This window comes from Passer montanus, unplaced genomic scaffold, assembly GCF_014805655.1.
Source record: "Passer montanus isolate IOZ18808 unplaced genomic scaffold, ASM1480565v1 scaffold1, whole genome shotgun sequence".
Taxonomy (NCBI): domain Eukaryota; kingdom Metazoa; phylum Chordata; class Aves; order Passeriformes; family Passeridae; genus Passer; species Passer montanus.
Window position 1 is genome coordinate 13,459,349 of NW_024356504.1, and position 22,010 is coordinate 13,481,358.

The 22,010-nt window shown below is 52.4% G+C and overlaps 2 protein-coding genes across 3 annotated transcripts in view; one reads left to right on the forward strand and one right to left on the reverse strand.

Annotated features, from left to right (window-relative positions):
- Window positions 1–15,943, reverse strand: part of ARPC2 (actin related protein 2/3 complex subunit 2) — a 19,566-nt gene extending 3,623 nt beyond the window's left edge. Inside the window, exons 1-6 of one of the 2 annotated variants that reach the window (XM_039700632.1) lie at window positions 15,755–15,943; window positions 6,353–6,387; window positions 5,286–5,398; window positions 3,232–3,277; window positions 2,412–2,598; window positions 1,890–1,983 (exon numbers count right to left, since the gene is read on the reverse strand). In XM_039700632.1, the coding sequence (XP_039556566.1) occupies window positions 1,890–1,983; window positions 2,412–2,598; window positions 3,232–3,277; window positions 5,286–5,398; window positions 6,353–6,387; window positions 15,755–15,828 (549 nt within the window). In that variant the 5' untranslated portion in view covers window positions 15,829–15,943. The remainder of the gene's footprint in view (window positions 1–1,889; window positions 1,984–2,411; window positions 2,599–3,231; window positions 3,278–5,285; window positions 5,399–6,352; window positions 6,388–15,754) is intronic. The other variant, XM_039700641.1, reaches the window with a different exon arrangement.
- A 1,440-nt stretch (window positions 15,944–17,383) lies between these two features.
- Window positions 17,384–20,966, forward strand: LOC120511517 (C-X-C chemokine receptor type 2-like). Its single transcript, XM_039728746.1, has 2 exons — window positions 17,384–17,727; window positions 19,587–20,966. The coding sequence occupies exon 2, from the start codon at window positions 19,592–19,594 to the stop codon at window positions 20,663–20,665; it is 1,074 nt and encodes a 357-aa protein (XP_039584680.1). The 5' UTR covers window positions 17,384–17,727; window positions 19,587–19,591; the 3' UTR covers window positions 20,666–20,966.
- Window positions 20,967–22,010: the final 1,044 nt, after the last annotated feature.

Below are 22,010 nucleotides of genomic sequence, written 5' to 3' on the forward strand. Positions count from 1 at the left end.
CAGTGCCCATCACTCCCGAGGAACAGGAATTCTCAGGAAGGGCTGCAAGGTCTCCATCACATCTAGTGTAAAGGTTCTGCCATTTGAGAAACCAGGAGTCTGCCCAGATGCATCAAGAGGCATCTAGGGGCTTGAAATTTGTATGTGAAACCTGCTCCTCTGAACACTTTCCTACACCTTGAAACAATACCTTCAGGCAGGGAGAGCCCTTCCCCCATCTCTGACAGCAGCACAGCTCCCACCTCACAGGAAATGTACTGGCTCTGCATTTCAGGAACTGTAAGGACCATCTCTGTGTGGGGCTGGGGATGTCCAGAGACCATTCTCCTGCCCCAAGGCAGAGCTGTCTTACCTCTGCCTCACTGACCTCCATCCCAACCTACACATTATCAGCTACCCTTGGCCTCTCCTCTGAGCAGTTTCCCCTGGGAAAGGCAGGGGCATCCATGTCCCCTTTAGAGTAGAACACTGGGGTTTCCTTAATGGAATGCTTAGCTTGCACTTCTGCCTGCTTCTGCCAGAGGGTGAAATGGTTCAAATGGTTTCACTGGTTAGTTAATGGTCACATTTTCTCCATGAGAGCCCAGATGAGCAGACACCATGCCCAACTGTGTTATGCAAGAGCAATAGCTGGAGGGAAAGAGCCAGTGTGACTCAGAGTGGAAATTCCTGTGGCTGGGCAGAGGCAGGGTTTGCTGTTATAAAAACCAAGAATTCGGGACATGGAGACTCCAGGACAGCTGCTGCCTTGAAGCACTGCCATCTTCCCAGGACCCTCACTAACCCCATTTTGTTCACATTATGCCTCCCTTCCCATTTTAAAAGCTGAATTCCAGGCTGAGGGATATGCTTGGTGGGGGAAAACCTCAAAGTCAGAGCAGATGTCCTGTCTGTAGCTAATGAACACAGCAAGCAGAGCAGTGAGGACTTCCATTGCAACAGACCCCCTTCTGATGACACCCAACACACCTACACTGGTCTCCAGCAAACTGGGCCAGTAACTTGCTGTCCATGAGCCTGTCAGCAGCATGGGCTGGCACCCTTGAACAGGTGGGTTAAAGATGCCTGGAACACCCTGCAGGCCCTGCTCCATGGCCATGCCCAAACAGGAGGCTGGCTCCCCAGGAGCTTAGGCAGATGAGTGAGGTGGGCCAGTGGCACAGATGAACACAGGTACGAGCATGCATTTAGCCTCCCCAGCTGCATACAGATGTCTCATTTTCCCAAGGCTGCACACAGTTGTTCACAGACATGCAAAATGCTTCCTAAAGTCTCTGAATACTTCCTAGCTAAACAGCAATTGTAAAAGGTAGCTGAGTCCAGACTTGGCATTACGACCAAAATTCACAAATTCAGTATATTCATACTTTAAAAAGTTGAAATTTGAGAGCTGTCACACTGTGTTGCTGCTGAGTGTTTCTGCAGCATTTGAGCATTAGCAGTATGAAACTTCAAGGTGAAGACCATTCTCAGCTCCTAGTCAGGCATGGCATGACATTGTCTCACCCTTCCTCTCCCTTTACAGCCTCCTCAACCTGCTCGGGTCCTCAGCTGGCTGGAGATCCCTACACCATAGCTATCCACATTACAGGGCCTCAGTGTGGGGACTGAAGTATTCACTGTGCTGTTTCTCATCTGTAACACATAATACGCTTGATTGTCCAAATGAGCAAGACTATTGATGATACAGATGCCAATGCAAGAGCCAGGAAAATACTGTCTGTGCCTATTAGCATGTTCTTCCATCCCAGTCCAGCATGGAGCAAAGCATTTTCATGTGTTAAACCGCCTTTGTGCTCGCTTCAGCAGCTTATTTGGCAATGCTGCTTCAAGCAAGCAGGCATCTGAATTGAGGAGCAGACCCTTTCCCTGTAACTCAGTTTCCATACCTGCATAAACACCTTTCCGATCACCACATCATCGTCGTCCTTAAATACCGTGCTGAACACAACCGTGACACGGTCCTTCTTTGCCTCAACATACCTGCAGGTGGGAGAGACAGAACCCACCTGTGAACCACAGCTAAGAAGTTCAACTGGACAAGGAAGCAACTGTGTGACAAGGTCAAGTAGATACAACAGCCATTCACAGGCCTGGCTGCTGTAAATTTCCCCTCCCTGAGACAGTATTTACAGGGAGCACAACATTTCTGTTGGGAGTGGCCAGTTCCTCTCCTGCATGCAGCCACAAGTGATGCCACTAACAGAGACTCTTGTGTAACATCCCAGCAGCCCCAGGCATAAGCATTACCCTCATGGGATACTTGTGGCAGCCTAGAACAGGCCCTTATTACCCTGGCCAAAGCACAGAGCAGGAGGATTTCCTGACTTTCCACCAAAACCTACAGCTGTGCACAGGAGCAACCTACTGACCACTGTCCAACCCGCGTGCTGTTTGGTTTGAACACTTACATTGTCTCATCATCCCTGTAGTGGATGACTGCTCTTTTTTCTCCTTCTTTGCCCTCTTCCTGGAATTTGAAATACTTCTCAAAGACTGAAGCAAAGCAGTTGCGCTTCAACATGCCGGCTTGGTGCACAATGGCATCCTTGTCTGCAGGAAGGTTCTCCAGGTCGTAGAGCAAAGAGACATTGTAACCTGGGAAGGGACAGCCACTAGCTTTAATAATCTACATAGGGCCTTAATGAAAGCTGAGACCTTTTTTTAAGAGACACCTACAGTCCCATTTTTGCCTTAAATCCTCCCAAAAGCCCCAGGGGTGAGTTCTTCCCACTCCAAGCACTTGCCAAAAGCCATGCCTGAACTCGGTGCGTGGCCATGGCAACGTTCCCGGGGCTCCTTCCCAAGCTCCCAGACACACGTGCTGGCTGAACTGCTCCCAAGTTTTTGCAGTGAGTAGGAAGAGATGTTGTCACAGGTAACCATGGTTTTTCTGTGTCTTACAAAGCATCTTTGAGAAGAACAAAGACCCCAACCGTGAGGAACAGAGGCTTCCTGGAGGAGGACTGCATAAAGAATTACAGCTTGTGCTGCAAGCTACTTCATTCCTGACGTGTCTGAGCCACCTTTTAAATTGGCAATTTCAAATTGCAATTTGTTGTATAGAGAGCCTCAGATATCAAGCTTTTCAAGTGCAGCCTTCATATGAGCATTTCTCAGGTGACTTAAGTAACTTTGGAATTGCATTCACACACACACACAGAGTGCAGGATTACCTGATTCAGGATTTATCAATACACACACAGAAAGTAAATGTTATTGCAGGATTACCTGATTCAGGATTTATCAAGTAACTTCCATAAACCTTCTTCAATACCTAGAAAAGAAATTAAACATTGAGCGCACAAGCTATCAAGACTTGTTTCCTCCTGCACAGCCTAGGCCATATTTGGTCTTCTTTTAGAAGTATCAAATTACAGCACCTGCCTTCCCTAGTCTAAGAGAAGTTAGACAAATATTAAGTCATCAGCTTCTAGTACTATTGGCTGTTCCAGCTCTAGGGAGCGCTCCCTGAACTCCACTGACAGGGGACATACTGCAGGAGAGGACTCAAAACTGGAACTTTTTCAAGTTCTTGCTAGTCGGATTTGTGTAGGGAAGAAGCCTTATAGCTCGTGTCTTCAAAGGAGAACAATCAGCAGAGCCTGACACCCCAGACCTGAGGGCTACCACTTTCCTTCCATTCAAAGGCAGATGCAAAGCGTGCCTGGTCCCTCTCCCCACAGGCCAGCAAGTTCAGAGCACACCAGGGCCTGGTGATCACACACTGTCTCAGCCTACTGCACGAACAGATGGGGACTGAGAGGAGACTGCCACGCAGGCTGGATGCCTCCCAGAAGCAGAACCGCCTACAGCACAGCAAAAACCTTTCTTCAAACGTAATTACTGCTGAATTCTACATCAATGGCAATTTCCAACTGAGCCACAGCTCTGTGTCAATGAGGGGGCTGGGAACAGGCAGTATTTCACAGAGAAGAACACAACAGTGTTGGGGCAGAACTGGCCCTCCTGGGATGACACCCACTAACACGTGGAAAGGATACACAGACTCTGCATGCCAAAACCTCCTCTAAGCAGAGAGCCTGCCTGCAATGGTGCAGGAAGATGCCCTGTCTTAGCAGGCAGCCCACTCTGTGTTCCTCACAGTGGGGTTTCACCAAAGACAGAGCAGAACAAGCAATGTTGTCTGCAGGGAAGTACAGAAAGCAACATTATGACAACTGGAGATTGAAAAATGGAATTTCTGTTTAGTCAGTACTTCCAAGCCAGTCCTGCAGAGATCCCATTTTCCTCTAGAAGTTTATAGAAAGTTGCCTTTCCCCACAACCATGGCTGCTGGTGCACAGTGCTGTCAGCCACTTGCTACCACAGGAATTCTCTTGGGTTCACACACTGCACTGATCCTCACTATACATGCTGGGAAGTCTCCACCATTTGGGCTGCTTGACACTCCTCATGCCAGCAGCAGTACCTTCAGCAGCAGGGAATGCTGCACCTAGAAAGCTCTGCATTCAGAAACCAGGAAAGCAGGACACTCAATCACATCTCCTCTGACTTAGGTGGGTCTTATAGCAATGCACAGGAATTCACTTTGGGTTCAAATCACCCATTTCTCACCAGACTCACAATAAACTGATGGAGTGGTTCCCTTGTTTTCTTCCAAGGACAGACACCCAGAGGCAAAAGCCTGCTGAAAAGCCCTGGGTGAACCCCATTTGCTACCATGTGGAGATTTGAAAACTGACTCAGGAACTGAGTCACACTTCCTGCCTTGCCATCCAACCACAGCTCAGAGAGGCTCCTTTTTTCTACCATAAATGGCCCTCTGCAACCACAGGGCCCAGTCAACAGGAACTGAGCCTGGGACTTCACACAGCAGCAGTGAAAAGGGAACCAGTCTGAAAACCAACGTCTGCACACACAACAGGAGCCCAGCACTTGCTCTCAAGTGTGGTTAGGAGTCAAAAGAGAAGCACCACAGCTGTCTTGGTACCTTCCCTCACTTGTGGGCTCAACACACCAGTCAGGGAAACTATCTCTACATGGTCAGGGTTCGCTCTGACCTTGTGAAATTAGCAGTGCCTTCTGCCTTTCAGGCTGCAGGGTCACACAGGATGACTACTTTTTCATGAGAGCATGAACACACTTGCCCCTGTCTTTCAGCAAAGTGGGACTCCTGGTTGGCACAGGGCTGCTCCTTTGACTAGTGTGTGATGGGAGCACAGATGCTTCTCTAAGGGTCAGATGTTAGATCCATCTACATCACAAAGGCACTGTCACCAACACAGTATTTGTAGGCAGGAGGTCTGGAGATGTTTACTCACCTCATCAGCACCGTGTTCCTGGAGTTCCTTGTAGAATTTCAGAGAAATACTGACCATCACTTTTGTCTTGTCTCCATTGGGGTTTGAAATATGGTAAAGGACTCCATCAAAGTCTAAGAAGCAAGCAAGAAAAATATGAGGGACCAGGAACCAGCTCCTGTTTCTGAGCAAGGTTTTCCCTACAAGTTCTAGTAACTGTATAAAGCAACACTGCTCCTCTTGCTCCAGCCCTCACACACACAGCAAGAAGGAAACCCGCAATTAAGGAAAGTGGCAATGTCATGTAGGGAGACCTGCTATCATTCACAGGGCTGAAACTATTTTGACACCTGTCCATCACAGAAAGCTTTAGTCTAGTGTCATTTAGCATCCCTGGCAAATCCACTTGCGCTCAATGCACAAGGATACAAACATGCAGAGACAGGAGCCTTCTGGATGGCCAGCACAGAAAGTGACTGACATGACCACCAGGCCAGAGCTGCAGCCTGGAGGAGAAAACCTCTCTGCCAGCAAAGGCAGCACAGCCACTGCCTGCTGTGAGCTTCCACTTCACTGCAGAATGGGCAGGGAGGGCAGCAGGAAGGGAAGGGAACCCTCCAGCTACCTAGCAAGCTCCACTTCCCCACAGAGCTTTGCAACTTACACAGATTCCTGATAACAGAAGGAAAAAATCAGTTGTTGAATGAGTACTTGAACGTTCTTGGCATTTCTCTTCCTGAAGAGCAAACTTGAGGTGATGAATCCATTTTGCCTGTCACCCTAAGTCAGCTTCCTAACAACCCAAACCAGATGAGGCTAAAGACCTCATAACAAGTAGCATCAAGGGCAGGAGTGGAGAACAGATGAGGTAAAAGAGAAGAGCTATGTAGGAGGCACACACAAAGCACTACCACCAGTGAACTCTGTGCTCTAGGGAAGTCCCAGGGAAGGCAGTTGGACAGAGAAATAGTGGGGCAGCCAACTCTGAGGGTACTGCAGGGTCACCACATCGCCCCTGGCCAGTGGTGTGGGCAGACTGTTCAAGCCAGTCCTTGGTTCAGAGAAATCAAGAGAGCTGCGGAGCTTACCTGCAAATGTTACTTCTACTGCCTCTGGTTTATTTCTAAAAAGCAAAGAAAACAAAGGAGGTAAATGAGAACTCTAACAGCAGCCTCCAAGCTGTGAAGGAAAGAGGATTAATTTCCAACACCTTATTTTTCACAGGCAGCTCTTCCTCAAAACCCTTTTATCTCCTCTGTCCGACTAGTAGTAACCTCTGTCAAGAGATCTTAGACTTCTTCCCCTTCCTATAAGCACCACTTTTACCCCAGATGACATAAAACAGACTTTGAAGCTGGCACAGATTTCTATTATTTCTAGTTTATTAATAGATTTTGACATCACAGATTTCCAGTTAGAAATTTCTAAGAAAGCTACTCCTTCCTAAGAAGTTTGTTTTCACAAGCACACGCTCTGTACAGTATGGCCATGACACAGGTTTTGGGACAGAGGATCTTTTGTAAGGTCCTGCAATAGCAGTTCATGGAAGGAGCTGAGTAATCCTTCCTGACACAGTGCCCCCCTTGCCATCAACACCAGTTCTGCAAATGCATTGATATAACTTTCTCGCAGAGAAGACCCCATTTGCAAGTTAGGAAAGTGTTAGTAGTGTCAGGAGCAGGTCAAAGAAGGAAACTTTCCACATGTTCATTTCATCCTGTCCCCCTTCCAAAACACCCCAACATTTTGCTAATAGCCTCTGCAGAAAAACTGCAGCTCTGGATGTGCTCTAACACTGTCCTGAGTGGTCTCTGGTACCCCGATCAGCAACAAAACCCTTTGCAAGCCAAAGGCACACCACATCTTACACTGTGACTATGAAGATTAAACTGCTTCTTAACAAACCCTATTTTGACATTTGTTCATGATCTGTGAAAGAGTAGGACTCCAGGAAAGATGTAACTGCTTCTGGAAGGTTATTTCATTGGGACTGCACTACCTAACTGCTTTCACAGCTCCAAGGGGACTGGTATTAATAGGTCATCCTCCAACAGGGAATTGATGCAAAGGTATCTCCACTGCTGAGAGCAGGCATGGAAAATGAGAACAGGATAAAAATGCCAGTCTGCTACTGCTGTTTCACACTGTATCTCCATTTATTTTTCAAAAGTAGATGATATTCGAATACAGGCTAATAATGCTGCTGCTAACAGAAATCTAGTCTCTAACAGCTCATTCCCACCTGCCTGAACCAACATACTGAAATAACTCCCCAGAGTAAAGTCAGTGGTCTCAACTATGCTGCTGCTGCCCAGAGATCAGCTTCAACTGTTTTGCCAAAACTTGCTCTTCCACACACTTATGTGCTGCTGGGTACTGCTTACACTATGGTACATACACTGAAGAAGGTGGGGGGAAGTGATGACTCAATATCTATTTTCCCTGAAAATATTCTGTAACAATTTAAATTATTTTATCTCAGCAGCAAGCATTGTTTTTTCCATTAGCTTTTCTGCAGCCAGTCTCTTTCCTGGAAGGCAGAAATGACCACAATGTGATAAAACTCAAGCTGGGCGATACAGAGAAACCAAGACACTGCATTGCACTGATCCCAGACACCAGGTCAATAACATTTTACTCCAGCAGAAAGGGAGGAATTAACCCCCAGATGGAGAACCTAAGTGAAAATGAGGAGGTGTTCCTGCTTCTTGAAAGTGATCAGCTGTGAAAAGCAACAGCCCTTTTTTTCATCTGAAGGCCGGGGAGCCTCTGTCTTTTGTGTCACCTTGCTGAGGATAAAAACAGCACACTTGAAAGAAGCAGTGCAAGTGCACCCAAAGCAGGTCCTTTCGTTTAAAAGCTGTGCCAGCTACCTGTGACCTCTCTTGCTTTCATCTCCCCTCCCCAGCTGGGCCTGAGACAGGCTCAGCAGGCATCCCTGGCTGCATATTTAGCTTGGGCTCTTGGAAAGGGGAGCTATTCCACAAGTCATGTCTAAGCCACGTCTGCTCACTGAGGATGGCTCAGAGCAGAGATGAAAGAAACTCCCAGAGATCCCACTTGGTCAGTTGATGCAGACGTGTTCCTCTTTTAGAGCACCACACTCAGACGTGGGAATCAGCTTGGATGGCACTATAAATTTTTATAAAAAAAGAAACCTATGTAGGAAGCTTTAAAGATAGCACAGCCAGGCACATGAGAGCTAGGAATATTAAATAGGATGCATCCTTAAACCTCTGTTCCATCTTGTTGGAATTACACCTTTCAAACCCCATTCCCCACACACATAGAACTGACACCTCCCAGAGCCTCCGTTCCTAGCAGAGCCTTCCAAACACAGCACCTCCCTCTGAGAAATGCAAGCAAGTGGCTGACAGTCCATGCACTGGAGTGGTTTTGCTGAGGAAGGATGATTCCCCATTTGGTTGTTCTGTACCCAGGGGATGGCAGGAAGATCACTCATCACATCATTGAAGAAGTCAGCAAGACCCTGCACAGGAGCCAGTTGATGGCCCTGCACAGAGCCTTTGTTCTGCACACAAAAGCTCACTGCTAACACAACTGGGTTGGAGCCTGTTATTGTGCAAACGTCATTTCTTAGAGAAGTTATTTGAACGCTGATTTCCCAAGTGGCTCAGTTCCTGTACTTGGGGATGGTGAGGAGGGGGAGTATTTAAGAGAAAAGAAGGTAACTGGGCAGAACTTTGGGTGCTGAATATTCAAGCACTTCCCGGCACAGCCTCAGTGAAGCAAGAGCTCACGTGAGCTGCATACAGAGCTCCTCGCAGCCACGCCGGCCCTGTCACCCACAGCACAGTGGGTTTTCTGCCTCACCAGGCACACACTTCAGTAACCCAGGCCTGGCCTGGCCCAGGGGAGGACAGGGAAGAGCGCTGGGAGTGAGTGAGAGCAAAGTGAGCCCCCTTAGCCTTTCACAGTTCAGGAGCTTTACAATCACAGTGTTTAAAGTGCTTCTATTTATTTCTCTGGCTCACCTCAAGAAAACTACCCTGGCTACTTAAAATTTTTCTCCAACAGAGAAACCACTCAGTTTGCTACCCGGATTGTTGTTCCCACCTCAAGAAGCCCCCAGGCAGAAGAGAGAGGAGCTCTCACCTCCAGCATTCCATAGTTTCTGGATGAGCAACAATGCTGCAGGTCACACACATTTTCACTTCCCCTTGACCTTCCAGCAACCCCATCTTCTACCACCGGAAATCGCTCTATGGAGGCACAACGTGTCCTCTCTGTTCTGTCCTTCCTGCTCTCGTGCCAGCGCTGCCTCAGTGCAGAGGAGTCACAGCAGGCCTGGGATGGGGCCTGCACCACTGAGGGTGGCTACCAGCTACTGTCAGGTTACTGGCATGATCCCAAAGAGCTCTGTCTGGTCTAGCGTGCTCTGGTGTCCTTTGCCTCCATGAGAAGACTCTCCACACCCACAGCAAGAATTGGCAGTTTAGCAGCTTGGTGCTGAATGACTCTAAATCACAGCCATCTCCAAGTCCCAGCCAAACTGTAAATCCCAACTGGGAAGCCAGGAGGTCTTTTGGGGGTCAATTCTACCCCTGAACTAAATCTCTGAAAACAGACTAAGCCAGGACACCTCATCTGGTCCTGAGGCAGAGAGCTGCTGTGACCCTGCAAGCTTCTCACCTCCAATGCTACCTGAACCACAGCATCCCTCAGTGACCTTTCCTGCTTGCTACCCTCTGCCCTGAATGGACAATAAAACCAGCTCATACCAGGAATAACTGAGATGGCTTCCCTCTGCACTGAACACTGAATCCAGACCAGACCTTTCTGCAAACCCCTGCCTGAACTCTGATGCTAAAATGGCAGCTGTTCCCAGCAGCAGTCTGTTTTGTGATAACAGTTATCCGGTCTGAAGTCAAACCCACACCAAATCCCATCTGGCCTCTGTTTGTAACAATAAAAGACCCTGACAGGTTTTATGTCTTCTTGCCTGTGTTCCTTCTATTCATCTCCAAATGGCTCCTACGCCCTGTTTACCTAATACAGAGCCAGCTCCAAATCAGATTTTTCACCCTGGCAGAACATCCGTGAAGAGCCACAGGTGCCCATGGAGAGACACCAGCAAGCACTTAAGAGCCACAGCAAATCTTTTTTCTGACAGCACTTCCTCACTTGACTCAGAGAACTTCCATGTTTCATTCTCAGGCCACAAAGGCTCTTAGCTGTACGTTATGACAAATTTAAGAACCTGGCTGACAACCATACTGAAGCATCTCCCACACCACAATTAAGGCCTCTACCAAATAATGGAGAACAGCAATTATTCCAAAAGCTGCAGGCACGCAGATACCCTAACCTTGTGTCCCATAGGAGAGGGGAAAAAAGAGGTATTTCAAAGTTTAAAGCTCTGAGCAGAGCTTTCAGATTGCTGGAGTCAACACAAGATTTGGATAAAGTGATCCAGATTCAGTGACAGACTGCAGGCTCTCACTACAGAAAGGTCTCCTCAATAAAAAAAAATTATGAGCAATGACTAAAATTCTCTGAGCAGTTCCTCCACTTCTGGGCCTCACTGAGCTAACAAAAGCCTCTCTGCATAAGCTGCAGGAGCATATGCAGTCAAAGAGCTCCCATAGCTCTGGCAGCACACCCACCAGGAACACGAGCAGTGCTCTGTCAGGTGGGTGGTGCCGAGGCGAGTACAGCACCCTACACATGCCAATCCTCCCCTCCTGGTTAGGTGACCCCTCCATGCCCAAGCTTTTCCCTTGCTGTGTGCCCAATAGCCTGGAGGAGCGGGCTGGTAGGAAAGCAGTGGGATTCATAGTGGACAAAGCACAGATGCTCCTGCAGCATGCTGGCACTGGCAGATCCCCTTCCAGCCAGATCTTTGTCCTCAGCTGTCTTCCATCCTCAGCTGTAGGCAGCTAGCCTGTGGTTCCCCACCAGAGAGATCCAGAGTTGTGCCAAGTCTCTGGGTAAGAGCCTCATTTTGCACACACTTTTACTGTGTTTCTTTGGTACAGTGATGGACACCAACTCTTCTCTGCTGTCAAGCATTGGTGGCTGCAGTGAGAACCACTCTCTGAAGATAAAACAGAGCAGGCTCCTCTTAGGAACCCAAGATGAAAACTGAGACTGGAGTGATGACAGAACCACCTGTGAAAGCCTAACACATTTCAGATCTGGCTTTTCTTCCCTCCTGCTCCCCATGCTGTTGCACAAGAGCAGAGCATTATCTACTTCCAGACAGAGATGGTTCACAACCCACTGTTAATGCTAAGTCACCTTCCCTGGTGTCCAAGCAGGACATGCTGTGACAACCCAGGAGCTATGTTCCAACACCTACAGCACCTTCAGTCGACATGGACAGCCAGGGTGTACCACGAGCATTGTCCATGCCAGCAAATCCCAAACCTGCTCTTTCTGCCAGCAGCATTTCCCCAGCACTCTGCAGTCAGGCAGACTGAGTTTCAGCAGGTGAGGTTGTGCCTGGAGAGATGTGCAGCTCCAGGCTGGGCTTGTGAGGACACTAAGCCAACACCTGCCACTGCTGCTGAAGGAGGGAGATCTGATCCCTGCTCCATGGTGAACAGCCATGACACAATGAATGGGATGAGGAAACTCATCTAAGCTAAAAATACCCAGTTTTGCCTGTTTAATTTTAACCTAGGTCACTTCCCCAGTCCTGTTTCCCTTGAAGCCACAAAAATGTCTGTGTCAGCAAGAATGAGAGGGTGGCAGAGGAACAATCTGGTTCTGGTGGGGGCTCTGAGCATCCCTGAAACACTGGAGCTACATATAACTATGACCACTCCTGAAGAGAGCTCCGCAGTAGTGCCTGGCAGGATTCAAGGCTCCTCTACCTTCCCAGCACATCAACAGCCTCCAGACACTCCTGTCTTCCCATGATGAACTCCAAGTCACACCATGAACACAAAGCTCTCACTGCCTGGTTTCAGCCAGGGTTCAGGCTCTGTGTCTGAAAGGCTCAGCTCTGCAGCACACCGTCATCAAGTGTCCACAGGTGGGAAATGCCACAAAGCAGGTGGGTGCAGCTTCAGCCCAGCTCCTGCTGCCTCACAGGAACCACTCTGCAGCAGGGAAGTCCAAGCTTCAGGTGATTTCCTATGCAGCTAATTGTCAGGGAGCCCTGCAGAGCTGTACCTACCAATGGCTATAAAGAAACCAACAATTTAATTTGAGATTATCTTCCCTCTCTGCCCCCAGCCTAGGAAAAGGCATGCTGTACCCCAGCTATGCAAATTTGTGTTCTTTTGCACAGTGAATAAATAATAAGTAACAGTTTGAGACAGATGATTAATTTACTAAAGATTTTGGGTAAGCTACGTATGACTAGAAAACCAAACCCTAAGACCAAAGCCCTGTGCCACGCTTTCCCTGGGGCCAGTTAAATTAGGGCAGGACAAAACTGGATGGCAAATCTGTTAGGGTCAAACAGAATGAATATTCATCAGACACAGAAGACAATCATCAAAATGTTTTACACTTAAAGTGTTTGTGGGGTTTTCTTAATGTCTGTGCATTTAGTAGAGGAAAGCAATGAGAAACAGGATTTTCCAACTGGTAGAGCTCATCTTCTCACACGACACTTCTATCAGGAATGGGAAAACCCACCTGTGACACAGGTAACATCTTCCAGGCAACATCTCATGTACAAATGAAATGGTCAAAAGCTTATGGAAGCTTCCTCTTGACATGTAAAAAAGCTCATGAGCCAACCTCATTTCAACAAACTTATTTCTAGGTACTGACCAGATATTCCCACATTGCAGCAGCAAATTCCTAACTCAAGTTATTTCAACAGACTCTGGTAGCTTCAGGCTTTTATTTTAAAATGTGGTTGGTTTAAGAGAACAGATTTAAAGAAATAAATTACTAGAACTAAATAAGAAAAAAAAAATCAGATGCATTGAAGTCCATGATCTGTTACCACCCTGATCTAAATATCATGTTTCAACAGTGGCTGTCCAAGGAGGCGAGATTTGCATTGGGTCAGCCCACAAAACCAAATTAAATTTGAAATTATCCTGTGTACAGGTGGATGCTGCCAAGCCCCAAGGACCTTGTCCAGGGAATACTCTTAGGAGTGGGTTAGGCCCTGTCTCAAGTGCTGATCTCTGTCTGCAGTCCTGCCAAGGTACCTTTCACACTGGGAACTCCAGGGACAGCTGATGGACCTCCACACAGAGCAGATTTTGACATATATGACAATAATGGCAGTTAATGAATTCCATCTTCTAAATGTGACCTAGTTCTATGTGACAGGGTGAAATGTGGAATGTCTCCCACCTGATAGCCCAGGAAAGCTCTGCAGGAACCTGCCAAACTATGGCTGCACTGCAGCCCATGTCTCAGGACAAGTCTCTGGCAAAGGATTTGGAAAGGAACCCTGCCCTGCCCCATTTCCAGGCTGGTGCTGAAGCCACCAGGCACACCTGGCTCTGAGACAGCCACTACTGACAAATCCCTGCATCACATCTGCTGCACTTCTGGGTTAGAGCAAATAATGTACACCTAACTCTGCCCCACTGTCCAGCTCACTCCTCCCAGCCACCAAATTCTTCAAGGCTTGTCCTTGCCCTGTCCTGTATTCAGCCCCAAGATACACCTTGGAAAACCATCACCAAAATACAGGAAATCCCTTCCTGCCTCCAGGCAGAGCACCACAGGAATAACCCGAGAGCTGTGGCCATTGGAAAAAAAAAATCACTTGAATAAATATCTTGTAACATCCATTCCTTAGAAGACCTGAAACCAGGAGAAACCTCCCTGCACTTGCCTGGATGGGGGACCCCAGAACAAGCACAGAAGGAAATTCAGAAGTAAATGTCTTCCTCACTTTCAGCAACACACTCAAGGCACAAAGCTTATCTAGAACTGCCATCTAAAGCACAGAACATGCCACAGATGACTAAAAGGCAGAAGCAGAGCACCATCAGCCACCCTCCAAACTGATCCAGGAACAATCAGTATGTCAGGCACATGTGCCAACACACCAGTGAGGTGGCTTTGCCATGCAGCAGAATGGAGATCTCAGGGGCCTGCAGGCTGCTGCAGGGTGAGCAAGCACAGCTCTGCTCACACAGCCAGAGTTTTGGGGTGCATCTGAAGCTGAAAACTGCCCCTCCACGTCAGATCAACAGGGACATGTGCACATTCTTCTCCCTCCAGCAGGAAGAGTGCCTTGGCACAGACTAGTGATTGAGGAGCTGTTCTGACACTCCCTGTGAACCTCTGGACATGCCATATTTTCTAATGGAAGTGCTGCAATACCCAGTGGTCACCTGGGAGCTCTCTGCCAGTGCCATGCCTGTACTCTGGGGAAACTTGTTGCATTAAATGATCAAGGCTCAAGACAAATCAAAATCTGGGACTCAGCTGTCCTCCAAGGCAGAGCAGTCTGTAAGATTATTTTATGGGAAAAAAAACCCTCCAAAACAAAACACGAATCTGAGCAACAAGTCAGCTGAGATCGGGGGGAAAGCAGATTGCATGCAACATTCTGCATGCAGAAGGCTGAGAGCTTCAAAAATCGCTGGAGAAAAAAGGTAGCACGGAAAAAGGCACCTGCCTGGGGGGTCCTCTCCTGGAGCAGCCGGAGCCCTGCCTTGTGAGGCGCCAGGGCAGGCTCCACCCCAGAGATAACGCCACTGCTCTGCCTCTCACGGCTCTGTCTGTGTACAAAGGTGTCTCAGTCGGCAGGCAGTGCACGGAGCCCGCAGGCCACTCGTTGCAGATAAGGACACTCATACTTAAAGGGCTTCCTTCCAACCTAAGCTGTGTCCTCACAAGCATCTCTACAGCCCTGGTGCAATACAGTAAAAAAACCCACTGGCTCCCCAGGGACTGAACTGTCCCAGCCAGAGAGGGGGTGTGACCCAGACCCCCGAGGCCAGGACACCCTCCGGGCTGGCACCAGCGGCCGTGGCTGACCCGTGTGCCTGCATCCCTTCTGCTCGACACAGCAAAGAGCGAGCAAGCTGCAATTTGCTCCTCACCCCAAAGCAAAAGGCTGAGGCCATGACTCCATCCTCAGGCTTCCTGTTCCCCGCCTCCCCCTACACATTCCGTACCAGGCTGATGAAGCCCACTTTACCCACAGCAAACACCCTGCAAATCCACCTTCCTCCCCATCCCACTTCCTCCCCGTCCAGGCCGTGTCCTCCAGGCCCCCTCAGCACGGCAATCTCCGGTACCCATCCCAGAGCCGTCCTGCTCCCCGGGGCTCTCCCTGCCCTGGCACAACGACCCCATCCAGCCCCACTCTCCCCCCGACACTGCTCCCTCATCCCCGGCTCTCCCCCTGCCCATCCCGCCGCCCGCACCTCAGTTCCCGCACCCCGGCCACCCCCCGCACCCTGCAGGCCCCCACGCCGAGCCCGCTCTGCCCCCGCCGTTCCCGGGCCGCCACCCGGCAGCGCCGCTCCCGCCGCCCGCCAGCCCCACATCCTGCCTTGTCACCCTCCCCACCTGTCAGCCCCCCCTGCGCCTACCCGGCGGCCGCGCCCTCGAACTTGAGCGTGAGGGTCTCCTCGATGATGCGGTTGTTGACCTCGAGCAGGATCATGTCGGTGCCGGGAGCGGCTCTGAGGGAGCCCAGCCCGCTGCGCGCACCGGGGACCCGCCCGAGCCTGCGCCGCCGCTTCCGCTCTCGCGCCCGCGCGTCACTTCCGGCTCCGCGCCACCGCCCCGGGCCGCCTTCGCCACGCCCACCGAGTGTGACGTCACAAGGAGGCTCCGCCCCCGCGGCGGGAAAGGGGGGGCGGTGTCCCCAAAATGAGATGGGTTACGGGGTGTCCCCAAAATGCGGCGGGACACGGGCTGTCTCCAAAATGCGGGGGGACACGGGGTGTGCCCGAAATGAGAGGGGACACGGGCTGTCCCCAAAGTGTGATGGGACACGGGGTGTCCCCTGAATGCAGTGAGACGCAGGGTGTGCCCGAAATGAGACGGGACACGGGCTGTCTCCAAAATGAGACGGGACACGGGCTGTCCCCTGAATGCGAGGGGACACGGGGTGTCCCCAAAATGCGGCGGGACAGGTGCAGGGGTGCACCGGGGTGTCCTCCTGGTACGGGCATCGCCGCCAGGCGGGGTGAGGCAGGGATATGTGCTGTGCCTGCGGCTTGGGAGTCCCCAGAAGTGTGAGGTCCCCCCCGCCCCGTGAATTGAATGCTCGCAGTGTTGGGGGGTGTCCCCGAACAGTGGGGTGCCCTTAGGGTCACCGGGATGCTCTAGGAAGTAGCGGGTGTGCCCCAGCGTGTGGGGTCTGTGTCGGAATTGGTGCCCCAGCGGTACGGGGGTGCCTACAGGGGAAAATGGTCCCTTGCAAAATGATAATTTCAGAGCTACAGGGCCCCAAAAATGTGAGGCGGCACAGGGAGTGGGGGTATCCTAGCGGGGCTGTGATGGTGCCCTGGAGCTGGGGCTGCCCAAAACTCTTCTCCCACAGAGAATAGGAGTGTCCTTGAGTCTGTGGGGATAGCCAAAGGATATGACAGTGGCACTTACCAGGTGCCCCAAAAACGAGGGGGACCCCTACGACTGACAGGCATGGGAAGCTGTGAGGATGGGGGTGCTCAAAGGGTTTGTGAGTGCCCCAGAGCACTGGGGGTGCACGGGGAATGCCCTTGTGTGCGGTTCTCCCTAGAGGCCATAGGGGTACTCGCAGCCACAGCATTCCCGAAGTCATGGGGGGCTCTGGCTGATGGCACTCATGGCATGGCTTGACTCGGCAAGGCACAGCCAGGGCAGGAGGGACATGGGGCTCTGCTCTGGGGGGTCCCTCACAGCAATCCCCAACAGAGGGCAAGCCAGCCTTGCAGTCCCCTGTGCATCCCCCAAATGCTGACACCACCCCTGCTCTGTCCGTGGGGAAACTGAGGCACAGAGCCCTGCATTGCCAGCACCCACCGGCCATGGCCTCGGGGACCTTCTGCCCTCCTGGGGGGACTGCAGCACACAGGGGTGCCTTGAAGGGGATGTCCTCATCCGCACAGGGCCTGGAGACCCCCGGGGTGCATCGTGGCAGGGATGACAATGAACCCCTGGGTGTACCCCCCGTGCAGCGTGGCCTGGGACATCCTGGGACAGGAGGGTGACAGAGGGCTGCGGGCTCCCCTCGGACTCGGAAAGGCATCTGGGGTGACCACGGAAGGGTCCCTTGGGCTGCCACTTCCGCTTCATTCTGGGAGAAAGTTTTGCAACGTTTCCTCCCCGGGCAGTATAAAGGGGGTGGTGGAGGGCAGGGGCGCTGGGAGGTGGCGTGGCAGCGGCCACAGGTGAGGGAGCCTCTGGCTGGCGAGACCCCTGGCTCTGGTGCTGCCCTGCACCCCAGCACGCTTTGCGCCGGAGCCCTTTGGGGTGACATCTGGATTTAAACCCGTACCTGTGTGCTTCCCGGTGAGAAACAGCTTGGGATCAGGAGAAGACTCCGCACTTGAGGGGACGGCGACGGCAACAAGCAGTGAGTCCGTGGGGTGCACCTCTGTGGATTGTGGCTTTCCTTGGCCTTTGACAGCTCCCATCTGAGCCTCTTCACACGTGGAGCAGCCTGGGGGCTGGGGTGGGTTGCTCCAGCTGCCCAAGAGGCTGCGTGGTAGAGGGAGGTGGTGGGTGAGAGCACCCAAGGGTGAGCTGAGGGCTCCTCTGGCGTGCAAACCCTCCGCACTCCCCAGGGACATCAGCCCTGGGTGCCGTGGGGAAAAAGCCTGCTCCCATTTCCTTGCACAGCGATGAGCCTTCCCCATGGCATGTCCCTCTTTCCTCCCCACTGAGAGCCCCAGGGCCACCCCACTGTCCCCAGCCCTGCCAGGGTCAGGAGGGGAAATGGAGTGCTGCTTGTTCCCCTCATCTGGGCCAGCTGTGGGGTGTCTGTGTGTGCTATACCCGGGGAATACCCGTTTCCAGAGGAACCACCAGAATTTTGGAGCGGGGAGGCAGAAAGCAGCAGCCAGAAATAGATGGAGGGGAAGCACTGGCATCAGGCTCTGCCCCGTGCCTGTGGGAGCCCCACTCGGGAGGACATTCCCCCATCAGCACTGGCAGCATCCCTGCTCGCAGTCCTCCAGGATGCTGATGCCTCAGCATCCCAGCATCACCACCCTGGTGTCACCATCCCAAGATTTCCACCCCTGGATCACTGTGAGAGAGGATACAGCAGAGCCAGGGAGAGGTTTCTCTGGGCAGCGGCACCAGCCCAGCTGCAGCAGGGAATTCACATCAGGAAAAAGGGGAAAGTTGGTTCCAGGGATGGTTTGGGTTCAACCAGGGCCAGCTCGGAGCTGGGGGACCCCAGCACTGGGGGGACTCAGCACCCCAAGCAGTCCTGGCATCTCCAAGCCCTGGAGGGGCTGGGGGCTCAGAAATGGGACAGACGGGTGAAACCAGAGTGAAACAAGAGTCCAGATCCATTCTGGGATAAGGCTGAAAGCCAGTGGTCTTTGGGGAGGCAGGAAGAGAGCAAGCTCACTGTCTCCTATGTGTGAAGAGACGGAAAAAGCGACTGCCACCTGTGATTTCCCCACTGAGGCCAGGCGCGGGGGGACGTGGCAGTGCCCAGCTGAGCAACAGGAAAACCAGAGATGTAATATTTCCAAAGCTGCCTGCAAAGTGCGACGTGTCTTTCTGCCGGGAGCTTGAAACCACTCCCGCAGGAGCAAGACCAGGGTGGGGAAGAAGGGCACAAAAACACCCTCAGACCTTCCTGAGTGCTGCCTGCCCCAGGCACCATGACCACAGCCTTGCTGCTGGCTGGGGTGGCAGGAGGGGCAGCTCCGTTCCAGGCATCACAGCAGCAATGCTTGAGGGGGTGGAGAGGCTGGAGGAGTACAGGGGTACTTGAAGAACTTTGGAGGTGCCTGAGGGGCTCTGAGATGCCCAAAGAGCTGAGAGGCTTTTGAAGGAGCCACAGGAAGCAGGGTAGCCCAGGGTTTCTGGAGGAGCCAGATGTCTCCTGGAGGGATGTGATGCTACATTGATGGGGAAGCCCCCCAAACTGAGAAGAGATGATCATTCTGTGGGGGAACCTCTTCTTCCACAGGAGTCAGGAAAGGGACAGGATTGGGGTGAAATGCAGGAGACTGAGGCATGCAGGGGGTGTTTTACGAGGGGGTATATGAGGAACAGCGTCTGCCTGCAGTACTGACCATTTCCTGGCACAGTGTGGATGCCGTGTCCTCCATCACAGTGCAGTGATGAAGGACAGCTGCCCACTGGCTGGGAGGGGACCTGGGGGACAATAGAAAAGCCAGAGGACCCAAAGATGCTGTCACCCCTGGTCCACAGTACTGCCACCTCACGCTCACGCTATTTTGTGCTCCACAGGTGAAATGGAGTCCTTGTCCTACAGTGGAGATTTCTCCAACATCTTCTACCTTTACAACTACACCTATGACTCCACAGCGATGCCTGACACTGCTATCTCATCCTCCCCATGCCGGCCTGAAAGCTCTGTCCTCAACAAGTACCTGGTGGTGGTGATCTACTGCCTCGTCTTCATCCTCAGTGTGGTGGGGAACGGGCTGGTGGTGCTGGTGGTGACCTCCATCCACACCAGCCGCTCTGTCACCGACGTCTACCTGCTCAACCTGGCCATGGCAGACCTGCTCTTTGCTCTGACCCTGCCACTTTGGGCAGCCTACCGAGCCCACGAGTGGGTCTTTGGCACTGTGATGTGCAAAGCCATCTCCGTGCTGCAGGAAGCCAACTTCTACAGCGGCATCCTTCTGCTGGCCTGCATCAGCGTGGACCGCTACCTGGCCATTGTCTACGCCACACGGGCTGCCACCGAGAAGAGGCACTGGGTGAAGTTTGTCTGCTTGGGCATCTGGGTCTTCTCCACGCTGCTGTCCCTGCCCGTGCTGCTCTTCCGCGAGGCTTTCCGCTCACCCAACAACGGCACCGTGTGCTACGAGCGCATCAGCGGCGAGGACACGGCCAAGTGGCGGGTAGTGCTGCGGGTCCTGCCGCAGACCTTCGGCTTTGTCTTGCCCCTCCTGGTGATGCTCTTCTGCTACGGCGTCACCATCCACACCCTCCTGCAGACCAAGAACGCTCAGAAGCAGCGGGCCATGAAGGTGATCTTCGCTGTGGTGCTGGTGTTCCTCGTCTGCTGGCTGCCCTACAACATCACGCTGGTGAGCGACACCCTCATGAGGACGCGGGCCATTGCCGAGACCTGTGAGAGGAGGAACCGCATCGACACAGCCCTCTCTGTCACGCAGGTGCTGGGCTTTGCCCACAGCTGCATCAACCCCATCATCTATGCCTTCATCGGTCAAAAGTTTCGCAACAGCTTCCTCAAGATCCTGGCACAGCGTGGGCTGATCAGCAAGGAGGCTGTTGCCCGCTACGGCCGCGCCTCCTATGCCTCCACCTCCGGCAATACATCCACCACCCTCTGAGCTCTTCTGGGACCCAGCCCTGTGTGTGCCAGCAGGTCCCAGCACCCCACACACCTCAGCATCCTCATCCAGCCCCCTGGAATGTGGGTGGTGATGCCATGGGGATGGGCAGGGCCACCACTGGATGCTGGACCCCAACTGGAAGGGGGCTTGGGTGGCAAGGTGGTAGGACCCCGTTGCCAGGGGAGTGATGTCAAGTGTCCACCCTCCCCTCTCTCTGGGACAAAGCCTGTGACCCTGTGGATTCTGTGAGCCTGCTGTGGGGGTGGTGTATTTACCTGATGACCAGCCAGCAATAAAGGAGTTGGTGGGTTGGTCACCCATGTCTGGCTCCTCTTTGCCATGGGAAGGGACATGGCAGGACAGGGCCAGGGCACCTCTCTGGGGACAGTGCCAAAACAGTGGTGCCTGCTGAGCCTGTCAGAATCCTTCCAGGACAGGGTTTAGCATCCTATGCATCCGAACAGGGGACCCAAGCCCAGGTTTTACTTCCTACAGTTCCCCAGAGAGGTCCTGGCACTTTGATGGTACAGAGGTCTCTATGTGAAGTCTATCTCACCTGGGGACAAAGTCATTCTCTTCCCAACCCCAGTCTCAACCCCAGCAGAGCAAATCACTGAAAGATCTCTGAGCAGCCCCTCACTCTGAGCCAGCCCTGTGACCCCTGCCCGAAGGGTGCCAGCACCCCAGGCACCCCCACTCCCCCTCCCAGCCATGGGTCAGGAGATTGTTGTGCAAAGGGCTGGGAACCTGTCCCTTACACAACCGGGATGTTTCCGCCATGGCTTGGGCAACTGGGGCTGACACTTGACTGGGGTTGAGGCGCTGAAGAAGGGACTGTGACCCTGCTGGGGACTCTCCTGCCACTCTGTGTGCCAGGCCTCAGGATGCCTGCCCCGGCACACCTACGTATCTCTCCACTGGAGTCCCATACTGCTCCTCCACTGACCTTGATCCAGGTTCCTAGGGGTCCAAAACCATGGAGACATCAGCAGATGTCACCCATGCACTGGCTCATGGGTGGGTACAGGGTTTCCCAGCACCCCGGTGGGAACCCTGAGGACTTGGGGCAGAGCAGAGTCAGTGGGGCTGCTCAGCAAGGACAGCCCATCACCTTTGCATCTGAGAAACCTCTTGCCCAAGTGGTTCCTTGCAGCGTGATAGGAAGCCAGAGCTGTTGGCCAAGAGCTGTCTACTCTCCCCACTGTGGGATGGTGCAGGCAGTGGCTCACCCTGGCTGCAGCTAAGGCACCCTTTTTGGGGATGGTTTCCCCCAGAAGAACTTGAACACCCCACACCAGCATTCCCCACCCTGCATCCAACCCCAGTGTCAATCTGGCAGTGA

What these genes read in the sequence shown, in the direction of transcription:
- LOC120511517 (XM_039728746.1), top strand. Translation starts at nt 19,592, where the DNA reads ATGGAGTCCTTGTCCTACAGTGGAGATTTCTCCAACATCTTCTACCTT.